General features: G+C 46.0%; 1 protein-coding gene across 1 annotated transcript; it reads left to right on the top strand.

Annotated features, from left to right (window-relative positions):
• The first annotated feature begins 1925 nt into the window (after positions 1–1925).
• Positions 1926–20272, top strand: klhl12 (kelch-like family member 12). The gene is made up of 12 exons (XM_080533348.1): positions 1926–2241; positions 2537–2787; positions 3257–3410; positions 3980–4197; positions 9670–9819; positions 10063–10177; positions 10633–10739; positions 11153–11348; positions 12000–12158; positions 12404–12502; positions 13182–13368; positions 19006–20272. Exons 2-12 carry the CDS (start codon positions 2605–2607, stop codon positions 19130–19132), a joined length of 1695 nt encoding a protein of 564 aa, XP_080389474.1. The 5' UTR covers positions 1926–2241; positions 2537–2604; the 3' UTR covers positions 19133–20272.
• The last annotated feature ends 574 nt before the right edge of the window (positions 20273–20846 follow it).

The following is a 20846-nucleotide window of genomic DNA, read 5'->3' as shown; positions in this document are numbered from 1 at the left end:
TTTTCCCCCACTGTAAGCTACTGTATCTACATAGATAGATTGATATGACTGTGTTGAGTCTCTGGGCCTGGTCTAAGCGGAAACACGCCGTACGCTCCTCCTTATCACGGCCGCCCTGGGTGCGCTCAGCCCCGCCCTCAGCTCCTGACATTGGCCAGGGAGAATTAATATCACGGTGCGTTCATGACCTACTCGGAAACTCGGATTTTAATTCCCCCATCTGTGATGTCGGACCACCGAGTTAAAACCCTTTTAATCCTGGATTTAATTTGTTTTTATGGCTATAAAAGTGTTAGGAAAATGTCCCAGGAGAAAGTGCCTTTGCCCCTTTTTTCCAGGATTGCTTCAGCTTTCAATATATGTCAGTTGTTTAATATTACTGTATGTTATGAGTGTGTAAGACCAGTTTAAGAGCATTCAAGTGATTTAGATGGATAAAGGTACTTTATTGATCGCCGAAGGGAAATTAAGGCAGTAGCCTACAGCAGCAGCTCACATCACGAACGACAACAACAATAAAGTGACAATAGAATAAAAATATACATCTGAAACATTATATACAATAAGACTAGTATGATTTAACATCCCCCAGCCTTACTAATCAGCTCGATTACATGGAGTTGTACGGTCTTATTGCCGAAAAGAGCTCTTATAGCTACTTAGTGCAACGTGGTTGTAATAATTGTTGTAGTAAACTGTTCCTAAATGAGCTTCTCTGCTCTGCCACAGTGTCAAGTAGGGGATTATTAACCTTTATTTAACCAGATTGGTCAGTTGAGAACCAATTCTCATTGGTTCGCAGAATAGAGGCAAGTCTGTACACAAAACACAACACAGTATATACAATATAAAACACAACCCAATATATACAATATAAAACATGAGTGCAATACACGACAAGTATCAAAAACATCTATGGGATGGGAGGGATTGTGATGGTCAGGAGTTTGGTCCTCATCCTCCTATTGGCCGCCACCTCCACCATGCTCCATACACCATCAATTTTCAAGGTTGCTCCAAAACGCTCATCTAATGCACGAAAGCAAACATCAGTATGTATTGAACAGCTTAGAAACACATGGTTGTTATATTTCTATTTCGCATTATCGTAAGCTTCTAAAAAAATCCTGCCATGCTTGCGGTTACTTTCTTGTTATAATGACGTCAGATCAGATCAGTTTGAACAGGTCTAGGATGATACCCGAGTTTCCCACTTAGGGTTTCCGACTTGTCATGAACGCACCATTTGTCTGCTTGTGCACCGGGAGGGCGGGATTTGCACCTTTTCAACCATTTCATTGGTTCCCCAGCAGACCACACCTACCCGGCGCGTCGGGCGAGCCTGCTGCAAAAATAAATACATCTTCAGATCACAAACTGTGCAGCACCGCGCCGAATTTGTGCATCTGGAACGCACCAATCTTCATCTTTGAACAAGTCTTTGAGTTTCATACCATTTCTCAGTCTTTACTTTCTCACTTCCTGTAAAATGTGTTATTATTAAGAAATATATTATGAGAAACATGCGAATGCGTCGCGCCCGATAAATGAAACCGAACGCACCTTTTTGCACGTGCATTGTGCACGTTGTCAAGTCACCAAAATGATAGATATAAATACAGATACCGATATATCTATATGTGTATATAATATACTAAATACTAAAATAAGATTTAAAAATATATATAAATACTGCTTTAATTTATTTTCATTACGCACAGTTGCAGCCATAGAGATATATAATTATATAGTTGCATTCAACTCAAAGTGCGCGCACGTAATATGACGCAGCGCGCACGTAATATGACGCATTGTTTTTGTCAGTGCTGCTGTCACTGATGCTACTTTGATACCCTGCAGATTCACCCAGCTAGCTAAGCCTCATCCAGGACATAGACAACACGGTTCTGGGTTAACTATCTTCCCGACCATAAGACCACCTCGTCCCTGACCTGTCTGAGAGAGAAGCGCCATGGACCACCTCTGGCTGCCTCCGCTGCTGTGACTTACAACATACAAGTTGGGCTGCGTTCGTAAACTCGCTCTGAGAGCGCCGGAGCGCACACTTGGTTCAACGTCACAAAGGGACCAAGTAATTCGATTGGACAAGAGGCGTTCCATGAGTGCGGATCAGATTTCCAGAGCGTGTTTACGAACGCAGCCCCGGGACGTCTGTTGCTAGCCAAGCTAGCTAGCTCCTTAGCTTGGCTCGCTAAGCTAGTCGTCATAGCTGGTTTGGTGGTGGGTAGTTTTTCTGCTTTCTGCGCTGTGTCATATTTGGTGCTTATTTCGTTATTCGTTCCCAGTTCACATTCGCTCATCATTTGAATGTTTGAAATCTAAAAAATAAAATCGAGAATAGCTCAATAAATAGCCATGATAATAATGAGAAAGTTAGCTGGCTAGCTTAGAAATTCACCTTTTTGCTCAAAGGTGATCACCTTTTTGGCCATGCTCTCCTCCCCCCAAACTATCAGTCATGTTCCCAAAGACTCAAAAGTATCAGAAGTAATCTTTTTCATTTGTTTTCTTCCAGACATCGCCGTAACGTCGCTGAGATTGGTCAACCTCAGGGTTGCCAGTGGCACCCTGTCAAGCACCACCATGGCTCCCAAGGACATCATGACCAACAGCCATGCCAAGTCCATCCTCAACGCCATGAACGCCCTCCGCAAGAGCAACACGCTGTGTGACATCACCCTGAGGGTGGACGACACCGACTTCCCTGCCCACCGCATCGTCCTGGCGGCCTGCAGCGACTACTTCTGTGCCATGTTCACCAGCGAGGTAACTACTGTAAGCACAAGACATAGGAACTGGCATTCAAAGACACACAAGAGAACACACTCGTTCCAGGGTTCAGAAATTGCCCAAAAACAACAAAGAAGGTTGTCAAACCTCTTTGAAAATGGAAGCACAACAAAAGTAGGATATTCGTAAACAGAGTCTTATGTCACACACAATCGAGGCACATTTCAGAAATAGTCCAATCATTGTCATTCTGCAGCTCAGTTGACCCTAGCTTATCTCTCCTTTAACGTTATTGCCTCTCTAAGAATCACAAGGTGAGCATTACCTTTTACTAACAAAGCTGACTGTGATCCAAACGCTACCAACCCAGTATGACAATAAGAGAGAATGACGTGTCTCGTGAGAATGATGTGGTGTTTTTTTTCTTTTTTCGCCAGGGGTCAATTTTTGTTTCCTCCCCCCTGGCCATTTCAGTTGATGTGTGTTGCCATTGTTTCTTTTGCAGCTGTCGGAGAAGGGGAAATCCTTCGTGGACATCCAGGGCCTCACTGCGACCACCATGGAGATCCTGCTGGACTTTGTGTACACAGAGACGGTGCTGGTCACAGTGGAGAATGTACAGGAACTTCTCCCTGCTGCTTGTTTGTTGCAGCTCAAAGGTAAACAGATCGATCGCCTGGTCGTACCAGATCTTTATATAGCCTAGGAGGCTACAGCCAACTCCTATTAGTGTCGTTGTCATCCCCGAACATCTGCAGAAGACTTGACTATAAGCACCAGCTTAAGATCTTACACTTACACCATTTACCAGACGCTTTTAACCAAAGCGACTCTTCCAGTTAGAGATTACAGGGACAGTCTAACCCTGGAGTCATTTACGGCTATGTGCCTTACTCAAGAGCACACTAGTGGTGTTGTTGTTCCCAGGTGGGATTTGACCTCATGACCTTCTGATCACAAGTCCAACTCACTAATCCACTATCCGATTCTGTTCAAATAAGACAGCCAGGTCTGTGATATTTACAAAGATAAAATATTTTTTTAAATCGACCGCCCACAACAACTTAACGCAATGATCTACCCCAACTGAGCCACAGAGGACTTTGATGTGTCATTCTGGTTATGGACGATGCTATGTTAACCGTGATATACGATACGTGTGTGTCTGTCTGTGTGTGTCTGTCTCTGTGTCTGTCTGTGTCTGTGTGTCTTTCTCTGTGTACCTCAGGAGTAAAAAGGGCATGTTGCGACTTCCTGGATAGCCAGCTGGATCCCTCCAACTGTCTGGGCATCCGGGACTTTGCAGAGACGCACAATTGTTTGGAGCTGATGCAGGCGGCCGAGCTCTTCTCCCAGAAACACTTCCCCGAGGTGGTGCAGCACGAGGAGTTCATGCTGCTCAGCCAGTCGGAGGTGGAAAAGCTTGTGAAATGTGATGAAATCCAGGTAGGCAAAGAAGGTCGGACATGGTTAGATGATGCTGCTGATGATGATGTTCCGTGTGCGGTGTTAGTTAGTGCTGTAACTAGTCACATCATTTTGTTTCAATATAGGACATATGAATTGATTGATCCCGAATTGATCAACGGTTACAAAACTATTAACTATTGTTTACATTTACATTTTAACCTAGTTAAGCGCTGTTATCCAAAGCTACTTACAGTTTAGAGGTTACAGAGACAGTCTCTCTGGAGTAATTTGGGGCTAAGTGCCTTTACTCAAGGGCACACTAGTGGTGGTGTTCCCCAGGTGGGATTGGAACTCATGACCTTCTGATCACCAGTCCCACTCACTAGTATCCACCACTACCCCTATTGTGTTGAAAGAAGTTGCGGTATTACAAAATGGTTGACCATAGCTCTAGTTCAACGCTCAGTGTTGTCTAGTGTATAGTGCCCTTGGAAAGAGGAAGTATTTGTTGTTCTTCTTTTAGTCCTATGCTCCAAAAGTTTGGGTTTGAAATCAAACGATTGCTATGGGGGTTTAACAATACTCCCCTATTTCAGGGCTCCAAAAGTACTCATGTTTAGTATTTGGTCAACATTGACAAACCTTTGTGTGCAATTTTGCCTAAAGTCTGCGAACCGTTGACCCCACCAGACGCTGTTGGGTATATCATATCAGTTTTTTTTTAACAGTGTGGCGCTGGATTGCATTATCAAAATTCGACTCTGGATATAATTGATTCTTAATAGATTTAGTAGAACTTACAAAGCACAAAGAGCTTAGATCAATTGTCTCCAAAGAGGCCATTTTATGAAGCCAAGTTTACATGAGCGCAGAGATAAATGAGCAGACCATTAAGCAAGAAGCAAGCAGGAAGGCCCCAAAGATGGGTGGGACTCATATTTATAGACCTGTCCTTGGTCATGAGGTCAATATTCTTGGGAACCAATCATATTATACAAATCTGTGATTACACAAGTTATGGCCCTATCCATAGTCAGAATTATTCACTGCGCCACAGATCTTGGCTCATCCCTTACAGGAAGGAAATGGGCCTTCCTTGAGTGCTAGATTTCGCCCCTACTGTAGAGAGACTTACATTTCTCAGTATAACATCATATAAAACCACGACATTAGCCAGTTCTTGTGGCAGTTATACATGCCCAAATCACACCACCCCCTCCACCACGTTTCACAGATGAGGTATTATGCTGTAAATCTTGGGTAACGTAGATCCTTTTTTTCTCCTCAACTTTTCATGGCAGTCACTCTGGTACATGATAAAGTGTCTTATCTGTCTACAACACCGTTTTCTAAACCTCAGACTGCAGCAGGCGTTTTGGCAAACTAACTTGACCATCCCTTCTGAGGATAATAATAATAATAATAATAATACATTAGACTTATATAGCGCTTTTCTAGACACTCAAAGACGCTTTACAAACTGAAAAGATCGAGTGGTAATAATAAAAAGAAACAAAGAAATAAAAGAAAGTATAGGGGCCTAATTAAGGTAGTGCTGGGGTCACATGGGAAGGGGAGGGGGAGAGGGTTAACTGGTGAAGGCGAGCTTGAAGAGGTTGGGTTTGAGGGCCTGTTTAAATGTTGGCAGGGTGTTGGCCTGTCTGATGTGGTTGGGGAGGGTGTTCCAGAGGGACGGGGCTGCGGCTGAAAAGGCCCTATCACCCCAGGTCCGGAGCTTGGTCCTGGTGGTCTTGAGGGTGGTTTGGTCGGCAGACCTGAGGCAACGGGAGGGGGGTGTGGAGGGGGACGAGGTCGGCCAGGTAGGAGGGGGCCAGATTGTTGATGGCTTTGTAACTAGTGGTTTGCACCTTGCAGTGAAGCCGCTGTAGTTGGGCTGGTGACGTATTCTGAGGATGTTAGTCTCTGACACGTTCACACCTACCTCCAGCACTGTTCCTAATTTATTTATTTATTTTAATTTGTTTTTCAGATTTTATCCCCTTTTTCACCCAATTTGGTAGCCAATTGAACCCAACCTAGCATCCAATTATCCCCTGCCTATTGCGAAGGATCCGCCGCACGACCCCGTGGCCGGCAGCCCCAGAGGAGGCCGCCAGGCAGACTAGCTGACTGGCTCCTCGAGCCCAGCACCTGTTATTCCGGCACCCCGGGGGCGCTGTTGCGCGACGGATCCTTGTCCGGAAATACTCCTATACCGCCCTCGGGAGCGGCCGCCCAATATGCCGCTCCCCGTGTGTGCCCCAGCCATATCCGGATCTGGTGAGCTGGGATTCGATCCCAGTCCCCGGTGGGCAGCTTGCACTAGTGGCCAGTGCTTAGACCGCTACACCACCGCACTGTTCCTAATTTGTAGGATTTTCTTTATTTTTATTTTTTTATTTTTTTATTAATTATGGTGAGCATTCTTCGGTCATCCACTGTAGAAGTCTTCCTTGGCCTACCAACCCGTTTGCAATTTGCTTATGTAATGTTACAAACTGTTGATTTTGTCAAGTCTAAGGTCTTGGCTGTGTTTCTTCTAGCTGTATCTGATGTTTCAGCCTCGTAATGGCTTCCTTCACTTTCAACTGACGTCTCTTTGGTCCTCGTGTTCACAGACACCGCTAGCAGACTCCAAAGGCAAAACGCAAAGTCCAGAATCAATACTAGACATCGACAGCTCTATCATGTCTGCGTGAACGATGTGACACACCTGACCTGACTAAGCACAAACCCAGTTTGATTGATCTCAAACGCAAACAGGTCGGAGCCGTACAGAGCTAAAATAACACGAAACGCTTCCTCTCTGCTATACTTAGGCCTATTCCCCTCTCCACTCCACTCCACTCTATCCCACCTGGAGAGGGGAAACAGCTACGCGAGACTGCTCTTTGTGGACTTCAGCTCTGCCTTCAACACCATCCTTCCAGACAGGCTAGTGACCAAACTACTAGACCTGGGACTATCACACTCTATATGTGCATGGATCAAGGACTTCCTGTCTGACCGCCCCCAGAGGGTGCGGGTGGGCTCCCACACCTCCACAGCCCTCAGACTCAGCACTGGGTCCCCCCAGGGCTGCGTGCTAAGCCCCATCCTCTACAACCTCTACACCTACGACTTCACCCCCGTCCACCCCAGCAACTCCATCGTAAAGTTTGCAGACGACACCACCGTGGTGGGCTGCATCTCGGGGGGGGACGAGGCGGCGTACAGGGATGAGGTAGAGCAGCTGAGCAAGCTGTGCAAGGTTAACAACCTGCTGCTGAACCAGTCAAAGACCCAGGAAATCATTGTGGACTTCAGGAGGAAAAAACTGAGGTCCAGCCCCTGCTCGTCGATGGAGGGAGCGTGGAGAGAGTCTCAACCCTCCGATTCCTGGGGGTGCACATACAGGATGACCTGTCCTGGAAGATCAACACAGCAGCCATCATCAAGAAGGCACAACAGCGGCTCTACTTCCTGAGAGTCCTCAGGAAAGACCACATCGGACAGGAGATGCTGGTGACCTTCTACCGCTGCGCAGTGGAGAGCATCCTCACCTACTGCATCTGCATCTGGTTCTCCAGCTGCACAGCCGCAGAGAGGAATGCGCTACAGAGAGTCGTGAGATCGGCCCAGAAGATCACCGGCGCCCCCCTCCCCTCTCTGGAAGAGCTGTACAACACACGCTGCCTCAGGAAGGCCTCCAAGATCTCCAGAGACCCATCCCACCCTGGGTACGAACACTTTGCTCGGCTGCCCTCGAACAGGCGGTTCAGGACCATGTTCGCAAGGACAAACAGACTGAAGCTCAGCTTCTACCCCAGGGCCATTCAGGCCCTGAACACAGCAAAGACCTAGGTTCTAGGCCCTGGACAATCTAGACAAATTGATGGCAGCTACTAGATTGAAATCAAGTGTAATACTGAAACACAACTGTGTACATTTCAAACCTGCAAACTGCGACACTTTAAATGAATGTGCAATAACACTATGTGCAATATGACAACCCTAGGGTACATAAGGTTCAGAGAATAGGAAATGTTAGAATAGGTATAGCATAGCATAGAGTACAGCACAGTGTTTTATTTGTATAGTATAGTATAGTGGATAGTGTACATAGCCTTTATTTATGTAAACCAGCTCTTTTCCCTTCTTTTTTTTTTTTCTAGCACCAGGGAAGCCCCCCCTCCCAAATTTCGTTGTTTGGTACCTGTACTATATCAATGACAAAAAATAAAGACCATTCGACCATTCATGTAGTATGTCAAGTCTTTCAGCAAGCCATTGAAATGTTGTACTACTCAGATGTCTGAATTTGTATGTGAATCAATCACCCTGCCCCTCAGACGCATCGACAGATAGGTTTGACTATTTCCAGCCTAACCACAGTCTTAAAAAAAACTGCTAAATCCACCAAAAACCAGCCCATCTGGCAACCCTGCCTGCAGCAAGTAACAAAAAGTATCCGTTAATACCTTAACCAGAAGGACGGTCTCTACATGTGTTGAGGGGACACTTCTCACAAGTCTCAAATTGTCTTAAAATCCTGAGGTGGAAAAAACGCAAAGTACAAGTGAAGACCTGTTGTTATCTCAATTAATGCCCCCACCCCCCCTCCTCTCCATACCCTGTCTTCCGTGTAGAGAGGCCGACTCTGAAATTAAGGAGAAGGGAATCTGATTTAAGTATGCCTTTGTGTTGGAAATTCCTGTCTTTAACCGCGTGACTTGCTTTGTGAAAACATAATTATATTCATGTGGTGTTGATTTATAGATCACCGATTCATCAAAGGGTCGTGATGCCCCGTCACTTTTTTTTTCCTCTGTCTAGTTTTCTCGTGTAGCCGTGCACTTAAAATCAGAGGCAACACTTCCTCTAAGTACAGTAATTGTTATGAAGAAATCTCAGTCAATCTAAAAAAATGTAGAAGGCAGCGCGAACAATTTGTGTGGCTTTGAGCACATAGTTGCACTCGGGGATCGACACTCCTTTTTCCTTCCTGCCATTTTCTTTCTTTTTTTTCAAGGTTCTTTTTTCAGTGGGGGGGCAGACCCACTCTTATATTTGAATTTTTTATTGGATAGAGATAGTGGAGAAAGACAGGAATGTATGGAGGAGAGCAGGACATGGCCCCGGATTCAAACCCATGCCGACATGGGTTTATGTGTGCACTGTAGGCCATGGTGCTGGACCACTGGACCACCCCAGGCCACACAGTGGCCACAGTCACCGTCTGTTCTCAGGCCAGGAATAATGAAATGTGTGTGTTTTTTATTTGCCATGCAATCAACTTCGTCAATCAATTGTTGGAATTTGGAATTTGGTTTTATAGTCGGCGCTCCTGGAGCAATTAGGGGTTAAAAAGTGCCTTGCTCAAGTGCACATGCGGGGATCGAACTAGCGACCTTCCGATTGCCAGCCTCCCTCTCTAACCACTAGGCTACCGCCGCCCCTAGTTTTCCCACATGTACCGTAACATATATACATATATACTGTATAGTACATGTTTGTGTCTGTGTGCAGGTGGACTCAGAGGAGCCAGTGTTCGAGGCTGTGTTAAACTGGGTCAAACACAACAGGAAAGAGAGGGAGCCGTACCTGTCAGACATGCTGGAGTTTGTGCGGCTGCCTCTGCTCACCCCCCGGTACATCACAGATGTTATTGACTCTGAGGTGAGAGCCCACACACTACACTACACTACACTACACAACACAAACACATGTTGGCAGGTTTTCTTTTTTTCTTTCTCTCGACTCATATAGACCTCGCAGACCTCCCCCATACTTGGGTGTGTGTGTTTAACATAATACATTTTAGCTCCGAGCCAGAGGAGGATCAACGTCGGAGCTAGTTTACGTGTTGGCGGCGGCGGCGCTCTCACAAAAAAAGTGTGTGTATGTTGTGACATGTTCCAGCCCCTCATCCGATGCAGTCTTCCCTGTCGAGACCTCGTGGACGAGGCCAAGAAGTTCCACCTGAGACCAGAACTGAGGAGCGAGATGCAAGGCCCCCGCACCCAAGCCAGACTAGGTACTCCATCTCCCAGGGTGCACCTCTTTGAAGTTCAAAACTCAAAGCTTTATTGTCATTTTATTGTTCGTATTCAACACAGAATTAAATAATTAGAAGTGTACATTATAAAGTGCAGAATTGCTTAAAATATCTATTAGGTATAGTCCAGGCTGTTGTCCAGGCTGTTGTCCTGGCAATAAGGTCGGACAAAGCACAAGCTGGGTGGGGAGTGTATTATTATGTATAATAATAATAATAATAATATGTATTTAGCTGAGGTTTTTATCCAGAGTCTCTTACGTTGCAGTGAGTGCATACATCTTTCAGTACATATGGTCCCAGCAGGAATCGAACCCCCAACCTAAGCGTTGGCAGCGCACAATGCTTTGCCAACTGAGCCCCAGAGGACCACAGTGAGTGGCCGCCATGTTGTTGATGTGAAAAGGTCACTCACGTTTGTTCTTGGTTAAAAGGTGCCAAAGAGGTCCTGCTGGTTATTGGAGGATTCGGCAGTCAACAGTCCCCCATAGATATCGTTGAGAAGTACGACCCTAAAACTCAGGAGTGGAGCTTCTTACCTGTAAGTTGAGCCTTGTTTCAAACTGTCACACTACACTGTTGGGTCTCTTTCCTGATCTTTGTTAAGTTTACCGATCCCAAGCATATATCATTCAAATGTAAACATGTAAAATGTACAGTAAACTGTCCCTCCTAAAGACCTCCTCATCCCTCCTACCCCCCCAGTACAGTTTCTCTACTATTAATAAACAAAACAAAAAGAAATGTAATTCTTCCTTCCTCTAGCATTGTAACTGCCGATGGCCCCTGTAGGTCCTAGCATAGATTACTTACTCTTACGATGACTGAGGGTTAGATGATTCTACTTCCTTAGACAAATGCATTTGTTGTTGTAAGTCGCTTTGGATAAAGTTTGCGTCTGCTAAATGCGAAATAAACAACACATAGAGATCCTTAAAATGTTTAAATTTACAGAACATCGCGCGGAAGAGACGCTACGTGGCGACCGTGTCCCTCAACGACCGGGTGTACGTGATCGGCGGCTACGACGGCCGGTCGAGGCTGAGCTCGGTGGAGTGTCTGGACTACACGGCGGACGAGGACGGCGTCTGGTACACCGTGGCCACCATGAACGTACGGCGCGGCCTGGCCGGGGCCACAACACTGGGAGGTTAGAGGAGCTTCTCTTCTGATTGACAGCTTGCATCTCAGTGGCTCAGGGGGCGTCTTCCAAAAAAACTAAATGACACTGAAGTAAGTTTCAGTTTGTCTGTCCCGCAGGTTGTCAAAATACCCCCCAAAAGGGCCCCGCGGTGGTGTAGCGGTCTAAGCACTGGCCACTAGTGCATGCTGCCCACCGGGGACTGAGTTCGAATCCCAGCTCGCCAGATCCGGATATGACTGGGGCACACAGGGAGCGGCATATTGGGCGGCCGCTCCCGAGGGCGGTATAGGAGTATTTCCGGACAAGGATCCGTCGCGCAACAGCGCCCCCGGGGTGCCGGAATAACAGGTGCTGGGCTCGAGGAGCCAGTCAGCTAGTCTGCCTGGCGGCCTCTTCTGGGACTGCCGGCCACGGGGTCGTGCGGCGGACCCTTCGCAATAGGCAGGGGATAATTGGATGCTAGGTTGGGTTCAATTGGCTACCAAATTGGGTGAAAAAGGGATAAAATCTGAAAAACAAAATTTATAATAAAAAAAAAAAGTTTCAGTTTGTCTGTCCCTCAGGTTGTCAAAATACCCCCCAAAAAAGATTTCTAACTGAGATGTTCAAAAACATTTCTGAGGAAAAGCTTTTTTCCCCCGCATTTTCTGCCCACAGACATGATCTATGTGGCTGGAGGCTTCGACGGTAGCCGACGTCACACCAGCATGGAGCGGTACGACCCCAACATCGACCAGTGGAGCATGCTGGGAGACATGCAGACGGCCAGGGAGGGGGCGGGGCTAGTGGTGGCCAGCGGACTCATATATTGTCTAGGTGAGTACAAAATGATTGACATGACAGGTTGCAATGGTCTGGAATGTCATTGGAATATGGTCTGGAATATCATGACGAGGAAATTGCTTTATTAGGAATAACCCCTTGAGATATGATATCTCGTTTTCGAGGGGGGTCCTAGATCGAGGGGGTCCTTGATCGTATATCATTGGAATATGGTCTGGAATATATTGGAACATTTCAAAGTAGCTCTCACGTTTTCTCTGTCTCTGTCTTGTCCACAGGTGGGTACGACGGGTTGAATATCCTCAACTCAGTGGAGCGATACGACCCCCACACAGGCCACTGGACGAACGTCACCCCCATGGCAACCAAACGCTCAGGTGAGCACTCGGACTGCTGTCTGACAATAGAACTGTGTGTGCTGTATCATCCTGACAGGTTAGCACTACCTACAGTATTTTTTCACGCTGTCGATTGTGGACACTCTTCAGGCTGTCCCTCCTAAAGACCTCCGTATCCCCACTACCCCCCTCGTACAGTTTCTCTACTATAAACCCTTCCTTCTGTGCCCTGGGGTGGTCCAGTGGGCTAGCACCGCGGTCTACAGTGCACACATATGCCCATGTTGGCATGGGTTCGAATCTGGCCCATGCCCTGCTGACATGCCCTCTCTCCCTTCTTCTCCTTACTTTCCTGTCTGTCTTCACTGTCCAATAAATCTGTCCAATAAAATGAAAAATATGAGTGGGACTGCCCAAAAAACCCTTCCTTCTTCTAGCATTGTGACTGCCAATGGCCCCTGGTCATAGCAGAGATTACTGTTATCTTACGATGACTGATGGATAGATGATTCACTTAGACGAATACATTTGTACACCACAAGTCGCTTTGGATAAAAGGTGTCTGCTAAATGCCAAAAATGTAATATTATTATTATGTAACTTGTAAATCTAGGTTGGTACTTGGCAGTGTGTCTGAGGGGGGGCCTGATGGCCTGATGGTGTGTGTGTGTGTGTGTGTGTGTGTGTGTGTGTGTGTGTGTGTGTGTGTGTGTTGCAGGGGCTGGCGTGGCTCTGCTGAACGACCACATCTACGTGGTGGGTGGCTTCGACGGGACCGCACACCTGGACTCAGTGGAGGTTTACAACATCAGGACAGACTACTGGACCACGGTGGCCACCATGACCACGCCCCGCTGCTACGTAGGAGCCACTGTGCTCCGTGGAAGACTGTACGCCGTAGCTGGGTAAGCTGTTAGCCGTTAGAATCCAACCCAACATGTCTCAGTATCTAGTAATAATAATAATAATAATAATACATTAGACTTATATAGCGCTTTACTAGACACTCAAAAGATGCTTTTCAAACTGAAAAGATCGAGTAGTACTAAAAAAGAAACAGAATAAATAAAAGAAAGTATAGGGGCCTAATTAAGGTAGTGCTGGGGAAGGGGAGGGGGAGAGGGTTAACTGGTGAAGGCGAGCTTGAAGAGGTGGGTTTTGAGGGCCTGTTTAAATGTTGGCAGGGTGTTGGCCTGTCTGATGTGGTTGAGGAGTAATGATGATGATGATGATGATGATAATAATAGTAATAATAAATGCCATTCAGCTGACGCTTTTATCCAAAGCGACTTACATTGCAGTGAGTGCATCCATGTTTAAGTATGATCTAACTGATACATTATGTATTGATTGTGAAGAGAAAAAAAACAGTATCCAACCACAGGGTTCCCACGGGTCCTTGACATCCTTGAAAGTTTGTGAATTTGAGAAAAAGCAATCAAGGTCTTAAAAGTTTTTGAAAATAGACATGGGTCATTGAAAGTGCTTGAATTCCTCTCTCTAAAAAACAACTATATATAAAAAAAAAGTTTTACGTTATTATAGTAGATAGCCTCTACATTCAAAAGCCTCTCTTTTTAATTGTTGTCTGTGAGTGGATAGTTCCTATTATATACATTCTCATCTAGATCTGTATCAAACTATGCCGTGTTGGGTCCTTGAATTTGAGGGAATTGAGTCTTGAAAGTCCTTGAAAAGTGCTTGAATCTGATGTTTCAGAAGGTGTGGGAACCCTGCAACCATAACATATTTCTTTTAGACATTTTGAAGACGTTTTTATATGTTAATTTGATATAATGCCATCCTCCCCTCATGGACCAGTCTAGTGATAGTTGAAATGTGACGAATCAGTGATTGAACACACCCAGAAGATGTTCGATTCCCGCTGGGACAATATATACCAACAACCATATGCACTCACTGCAATGTAAGTCGCTTTGGTAAATGGTAAAATGGTAACTGGACTGACTTGTATAGAGCCGTATTCCAAAGCGCTTTCAGTGTTTCCTCCAGGATTTTTCACATTAGTGGCGGAGCGCTCATCTTTCGCGCGCAGCGCGCGAGATTTTTGTTTCGCGTGCACGCGCATAAAACGCGCACTGGTGCTCAAAACAAAGACGGAATTTCACCAAAAACTAGAGGGTGGCAACAATTATAATTTCTTAAATAGCGGTTAAGTCATTAAAGCCGAGCAGGTGATTTTATATAGAAGGTGATCAAATACCAATATATCCTACAGCTGTAGCGGAACATGCGGAACGCGCATTACACACACACACACAGAAAGATCAATACGAAGTACAGTATATCTCAAAAGTGAGTACACCCTTTAGATTTTTGAAAATATTCTGTTATATCCTTTCAGGGGATAACATTATCCTACTGAAACTTTGATATAACTTAAAGTAGTCAGTGTGCTGCTTGAATAACAGTATAGATTTATTGTCCTTTGAAAATGACTCAGTACACAGCTGTTAATGTCAAAACAGCTGGCAACAAAAGTGAGTACACCCCATAGTGAACATGTCCTAATTGTGCCCAATGATGTTGTTTTCCCGCCCTGGTGTCATGTGACTCGTTCGTGTTACAAGGATTCAGGTGTAAATGATAAGCAGGGCTGTTAAATTTGGTGTTTTGGGCACAATTCTCTCTGAATGCTGGACAACATGGCACCTCATGGCAAGGAACTCTCTGAGCGGCTGAAAAAAATGATTATTGCGCTTCACAAAGATGGCCTTGGCTATAAGAAGATTGCCAACACCCTGAAAATGAGTTGCAGCACAGTGGCTAAGATCATACAGCGGTTTTCCAGGACAGGTTCCACTCGGAACAGGCCTCGCCAGGGTCAACCAAAGAAGTTGAGTCCACGTGCTCAGCGTCATATCCAGAGGTTGGTTTCCAAAAATAGACGTGCGAGTGCTTCCAGCATTTCTGCAGAGGTTGCAGAAGTGGGATGTCAGCCTGTCAGTGCCCAGACCATACGCCGCACACTGCATCAAATCGGTTTGTATGGCCGTCGCCCCAGACAGAAGCCTCTTCTGAAACCGATGCATAAGAAAGCCCGCAAACAGTTTGCTGAAGACAATGAATCCAAGAACATGAGTTACTGGAACCATGTCCTGTGGTCTGATGAGACCAAAATAAACCTGTTTGGGTCAGATGGTGTCCGGCGTGTGTGGCGGCACCCTGGTGAGGAGTACCAAGACAAATGTGTTTTGCCTACAGTCAAGCATGGTGGTGGCAGCATCATGGTCTGGGGCTGCATGAGTGCTGCCGGCACTGGGGAGCTGCATTTCATTGAGGGACACATGAATTCCAATATATACTGTGACATCCTGCAGCAGAGCATGATCCCCTCTCTTCGGAAACTGGGCCGTAGGGCAGTTTTCCAACATGATAATGACCCTAAACACACCTCCAAGATGACAACGGCCTTGCTGAAGAAGCTGAAGGTTAAGGTGATGGACTGGCCAAGTATGTCTCCAGACCTAAACCCAATTGAGCACATGTGGGGCATCCTCAAGAGGAAGGTGGAGGAGTGCAAGGTGTCCAACATCCGTGGGCTCCGTGATGTCGTCATGGAGGAGTGGAAGAAGATTCCAGAAGCAACCTGTGTAGCTCTGGTGAATTCCATGCCCAGGAGGGTTAAAGCAGTGCTAGATAACAATGGTGGTCACACAAAATATTGACACTTTGGGCACAATTTAGACATGTTCACTATGGGGTGTACTCACTTTTGTTGCCAGCTGTTTAGACATTAACAGCTGTGTACTGAGTAATTTTCAATGGACAATAAATCTATACTGTTATTCAAGCAGCACACTGACTACTTTAAGTTATATCAAAGTTTCATTAAGATAGTGTTATCCCTGAAAGGATATGACAGAATATGTGACAGAGCCCACAGGTCCACAGGGGACGCCATAGCGACGACTCTCCACGCCACTCTATCCCACCTGGAGAGGGGAAACAGCTACGCGAGACTGCTCTTCGTGGACTTCAGCTCCGCCTTCAACACCATCCTTCCAGACAGGCTAGTGACCAAACTACTAGACCTGGGTCTATCACACTCTATATGTGCGTGGATCAAGGACTTCCTGACCGACCGCCCCCAGAGGGTGCGGGTGGGCCCCCACACCTCCACAGCCCTCAGCCTCAGCACTGGGTCCCCCCAGGGCTGCGTGCTAAGCCCCATCCTCTACAACCTCTACACCCACGACTTCACCCCCGTCCACCCCAGCAACTACATCGTAAAGTTTGCAGACGACACCACCGTGGTGGGATGTATCTCGGGGGGGGACGAGGCGGCGTACAGGGATGAGGTAGAGCAACTGAGCAAGCTGTGCAAGGTTAACAACCTGCTGCTAAACAAGTCAAAGACCCAGGAATTCATCGTAGACTTCAGGAGGAAAAAGTCCGAGATCCAGCCCCTGCTCATCGACGGAGAGAGCGTGGAGAGAGTCTCAACCCTCCGATTCCTGGGACATCACATGCGGGATGACCTGGCCTGGAAGGACAACACAAAAGGCACCATCAAGAGGGCACAACAGCGGCTATACACCCTGAGATGCCTCAGGAAAGAACACAACAAGCAGGAGATACTGGTGGCCTTCTACCACGGCGCAGTGGAGAGCATCCTCACCTACGGCATCTGCAACTGGTTCCACAGCTGCACAACAGCGGAGAGAAACGCGCTACAGAGAGTCGTGAGAACAGCACAGAAGATCACCGGCGCCCCCCTCCCCTCTCTGGAAGAGCTGTACAACACACGCTGTCTCAGGAAGGCCTCCAAGATCTCCAGGGACCCGACCCACCCTGGGCACGTACACTTTATCAGGCTGCCCTCAAATAGGAGGTACAGGACCCCGGCCGCTAAGACAAACAGACTGAAGAACTGCTTCTACCACAGGGCCGTCAAGGCCCTGAACACAGCAAAGGCCTAAGTTCTGGGCCCAGGACAGTCCGGACGGATTGTATGGCAGCTAGTGCTGAGGCACAAACATGTACATTTCAAGCCTGCAAACTGTGACACTTTAAAATAACGTGAAAGAATACTTTTGTGCAATATGACAACCCTAGTTGACTATCTGTGCAGTATAGTACAGTGGATTGTGTACATAGCCTTTATTGATGTAAACCAGCTCCTTACCTTCTTGTGATTTTATGCTTTTTCTAAAATGTTTTTTTTTTTTTCCTTTCCTAACACCAGGGGAGCCACCCCTCCTAAATTTCGTTGTTTGGTACCTGTACTGTAGCAATGACAAATAAAGTCCATTCCATTCCATTCCATGTGCAAAAATCTAAAGGGTGTACTCACTTTTGAGATATACTGTAGGCCTACATGAGAGTACACGCACAAAACCGGCTAACGTTACTCATTAACTGTTTACACAAGTAAAATCACAGTGTGACAGTCAGATGGAGCATTCAGTAAACAACAACAGCAAGGTAATGCATCAGCTGAGTTAAAGAAAACCAACTCTTACCTTTGAGGACACCAACATGAGCCCTGCTTACCCGTACCTCCGCCGTTCTGTTCGTGGTGATTTTAGAGGCAATAGATTATTTTTGCCCCGCGCACATTGCTATGAATAGTTCGAAGCTAGGTGCTTGGAGGTTAGGTGCGAGAATGCTCGGTTAACCCATTAGCAGGAACATTATTTGTTTCACAAAATAGGCTGATTTAATTGACCATGAACATCAGAGACATACATTACGAATGTTCATTTAAAATACTCTATACTGAGCACTGGTATAAGAACATGAACCAGAGAACAGCAGTAAATGCAATAACCCACAGTCGTCGCTGATGATGTTGCATTTTCGATTAGGATACGTTTACGGGATTAAAGGGACCGGCGACGGGCGAAGAGAGAAATCCAAATGTCCCGCTAAATTCGGATCAATCACAAAACTGTTTTGAAAGCGCGTCGCCTCGCGCCGCGCGCCTGTTGAGAGCGATTCAGTCTCGATTGCAGTGCGAACACAAACGACGAGGTTAATTGCAACATTGTAACATATTGTAACTAACTACGCCCTAAATCGTAACGAAATGTAGGTCTGGAAGCGGCCTAAATCTAGCTTCAATCTGCTTTTCTTCTGTTCTCCGGTCATAATAACTTGCTGCCTTTCTGCGCAGCCTGAATCAAAGTGGACTGTCTGAATCAATTAGTGGCGGAGGAAATTCATTCGTGGCGGCCCGCAACGAATAAATGCATATAGAGGAAACACTGGCTTTACAACGGCCTCTCATTCACCCATTCACACACACATTCACACACCAATGGCGATAAGTTACCATGCAAGGCACCGGCCCGCTCATTGGAAGCAATTTGGGGTTCAGTGTCTTGCTCAAGGACACTTCGACATGTGGCCAGCCGGGGCTCGAACCGCCGATCTGCCAAACTTGCGATCATTAGACGCCGGCTCTATCTCCTGCGCCACAGCCGCCCGCGTCAGCTAAATGGCATACATTATTCTTATTATTATGTTTGAATCTCAGTGACCTAAGCTCTGTTACACACCCCCCCCCCCACCTCCAGGTATGACGGAAACTCGCTCCTCAGCAGTATCGAGTGCTACGACCCGGTGATTGACAGCTGGGAGGTCGTCACCTCCATGGCAACGCAGCGCTGCGACGCAGGGGTGTGTGTCCTCCGAGAGAAGTGATCCTCGTCCTTACCAACCAATCAGCGGAGGAGTAGGAGGAGGAGTCAGCCGGAAGGCGGTGGACACAGGAAGCCGGTCTTGAACCCTGACGTTAATCTGCCACTACCATGGAGTAACGAACAGAGGTGTCAGTTGGGGGGGGGGGGACCAGAGTACAATAATGTCCTCTCTGAACACTGGTTTTTGATCGCAACTTATTCAGACTTTCACTCTCACCTGGAAAAACGGAAAAACATCCACTTTTCCCTGTTGGATAGGGTTTGCACAACCGCGACGAGTTTGTTTTAGACTTCCTATATCAATGGGAAGGTGGCTACCACCAAGTAACCCCCCTCCCCCCCCTAACCACTTAACGCATGACTGACTCTCTGTGGTGGTGTTTGTTGCTGTGGTTCCCTGTGAGATTATTAGTTTCGATTTTGTCTTTTTAAAGTGCAATATATTTCTACTTCTGTAAAGTAAACAAACTATGGAGCAGAGAAACAAAACCTCCAGCTGCTGCTCCTGCTGCTGCTGTTGCTGTATGCCTTACGCCCTCCTGGCTCACAGTGAAACACACCATCCATGTTGCCTCTCATTCATTAGGACTGGAATGATTGTTGTCATGCCATCAAGTCTGATCAATGATTCAACAAAAAAAAGAAGCATTTGCCAGATTTTCAATCATCAGCAAACTGTTTGTAGTTTTTTGTACCTCTGTATAAAGTGCTTTTCAAGATCTAATTGTTTAAGAAGGAAAGAAAAAATGTTTTATTATGACACGACTGTCATTGTTTTTTTTGTTTTTTTTTATCAACACTATTTTGAGATTTATTAATCTTATTTAAAGCAACATATAGGTTTGTTTGAATGGTTGAAAATATGGTTATTTGCTCTTATGTCCTTTGTATGTCATCTTGTACAAATCTCTTTGTTCCCTGCAATGTGCCCACCCAGTGGTTTACACACGCCACCGAAGAACACTGCTGACACGAAAGAGCTAAAAAACGAGTTTTCATGGGTAGCTATGGTGCATGCAATTGTGCTCAATGGATTTGTTTGGACGCAAAAAAAAGACACTTGAGATGTGTTCCATTGAAGATAAGGGCAGGTACACAGTCTTGAGTTTCTTCCGTGATGTAACTTGAAAGTGAATAAACATTATGTGATGATAATTTACACCTTTTTAAATGTGTGGTCAGTTATTATTGTTGTATGGCATTGTAGTAGCGTACTGATATTCAGATTCAGATTCATTTATTTATTCAAGGGACAGTGCATATTAATAAAACTAAAATAAATTGTAAATACGCCAGAGTTAGCCCGAAAGCTAGTTTTCATCAGCAGTCCCTATGCCATGATGTTGTATACGGCTCCCTGGAGGAAAAAAGTACATTTAAAAGATAAAATATAAGTAGACAGGACAAGCATTTAGCTTAAGGGCATAACATAGGGGGTTAAAAGAGCATACATTAATCATAGGTAGTTAAAAAGAGGGTACATACTGTATAAGCACGGTAAGCAGACTAAAAGCAAGCAGCACAGACTGTACAGGTAAGACATGTTAGGCGGTACACAGACATTTTGACATAATGACATACATGTAGCGTACAAGCATGACATACAGGTATAGGACAGGACATTTCAATGTTAGCAGGTGTGTGTGTTGATCATCCACTGTTTTAGGTGCTTTCTAAATGATGTAAAGGTGCCTAAATCTTTGAGGTGCCCTGGA

This window comes from Nansenia antarctica, assembly GCF_963989245.1.
Source record: "Nansenia antarctica genome assembly, chromosome: 6".
Lineage (NCBI taxonomy): Eukaryota > Metazoa > Chordata > Actinopteri > Argentiniformes > Microstomatidae > Nansenia > Nansenia antarctica.
The sequence above is the reverse complement of the archived record's forward strand: the minus strand, read 5'-3'. Positions and strand labels throughout refer to the sequence as shown.

Coding starts and splice junctions, on each gene's coding strand:
- klhl12 (XM_080533348.1), top strand. CDS start 2,605: ATGGCTCCCAAGGACATCATGACCAACAGCCATGCCAAGTCCATCCTC. Junction 2,788..3,256: donor GTGCCATGTTCACCAGCGAG/GTAACTACTGTA, acceptor TTTCTTTTGCAG/CTGTCGGAGAAGGGGAAATC. Junction 12,503..13,181: donor CATGGCAACCAAACGCTCAG/GTGAGCACTCGG, acceptor TGTGTGTTGCAG/GGGCTGGCGTGGCTCTGCTG.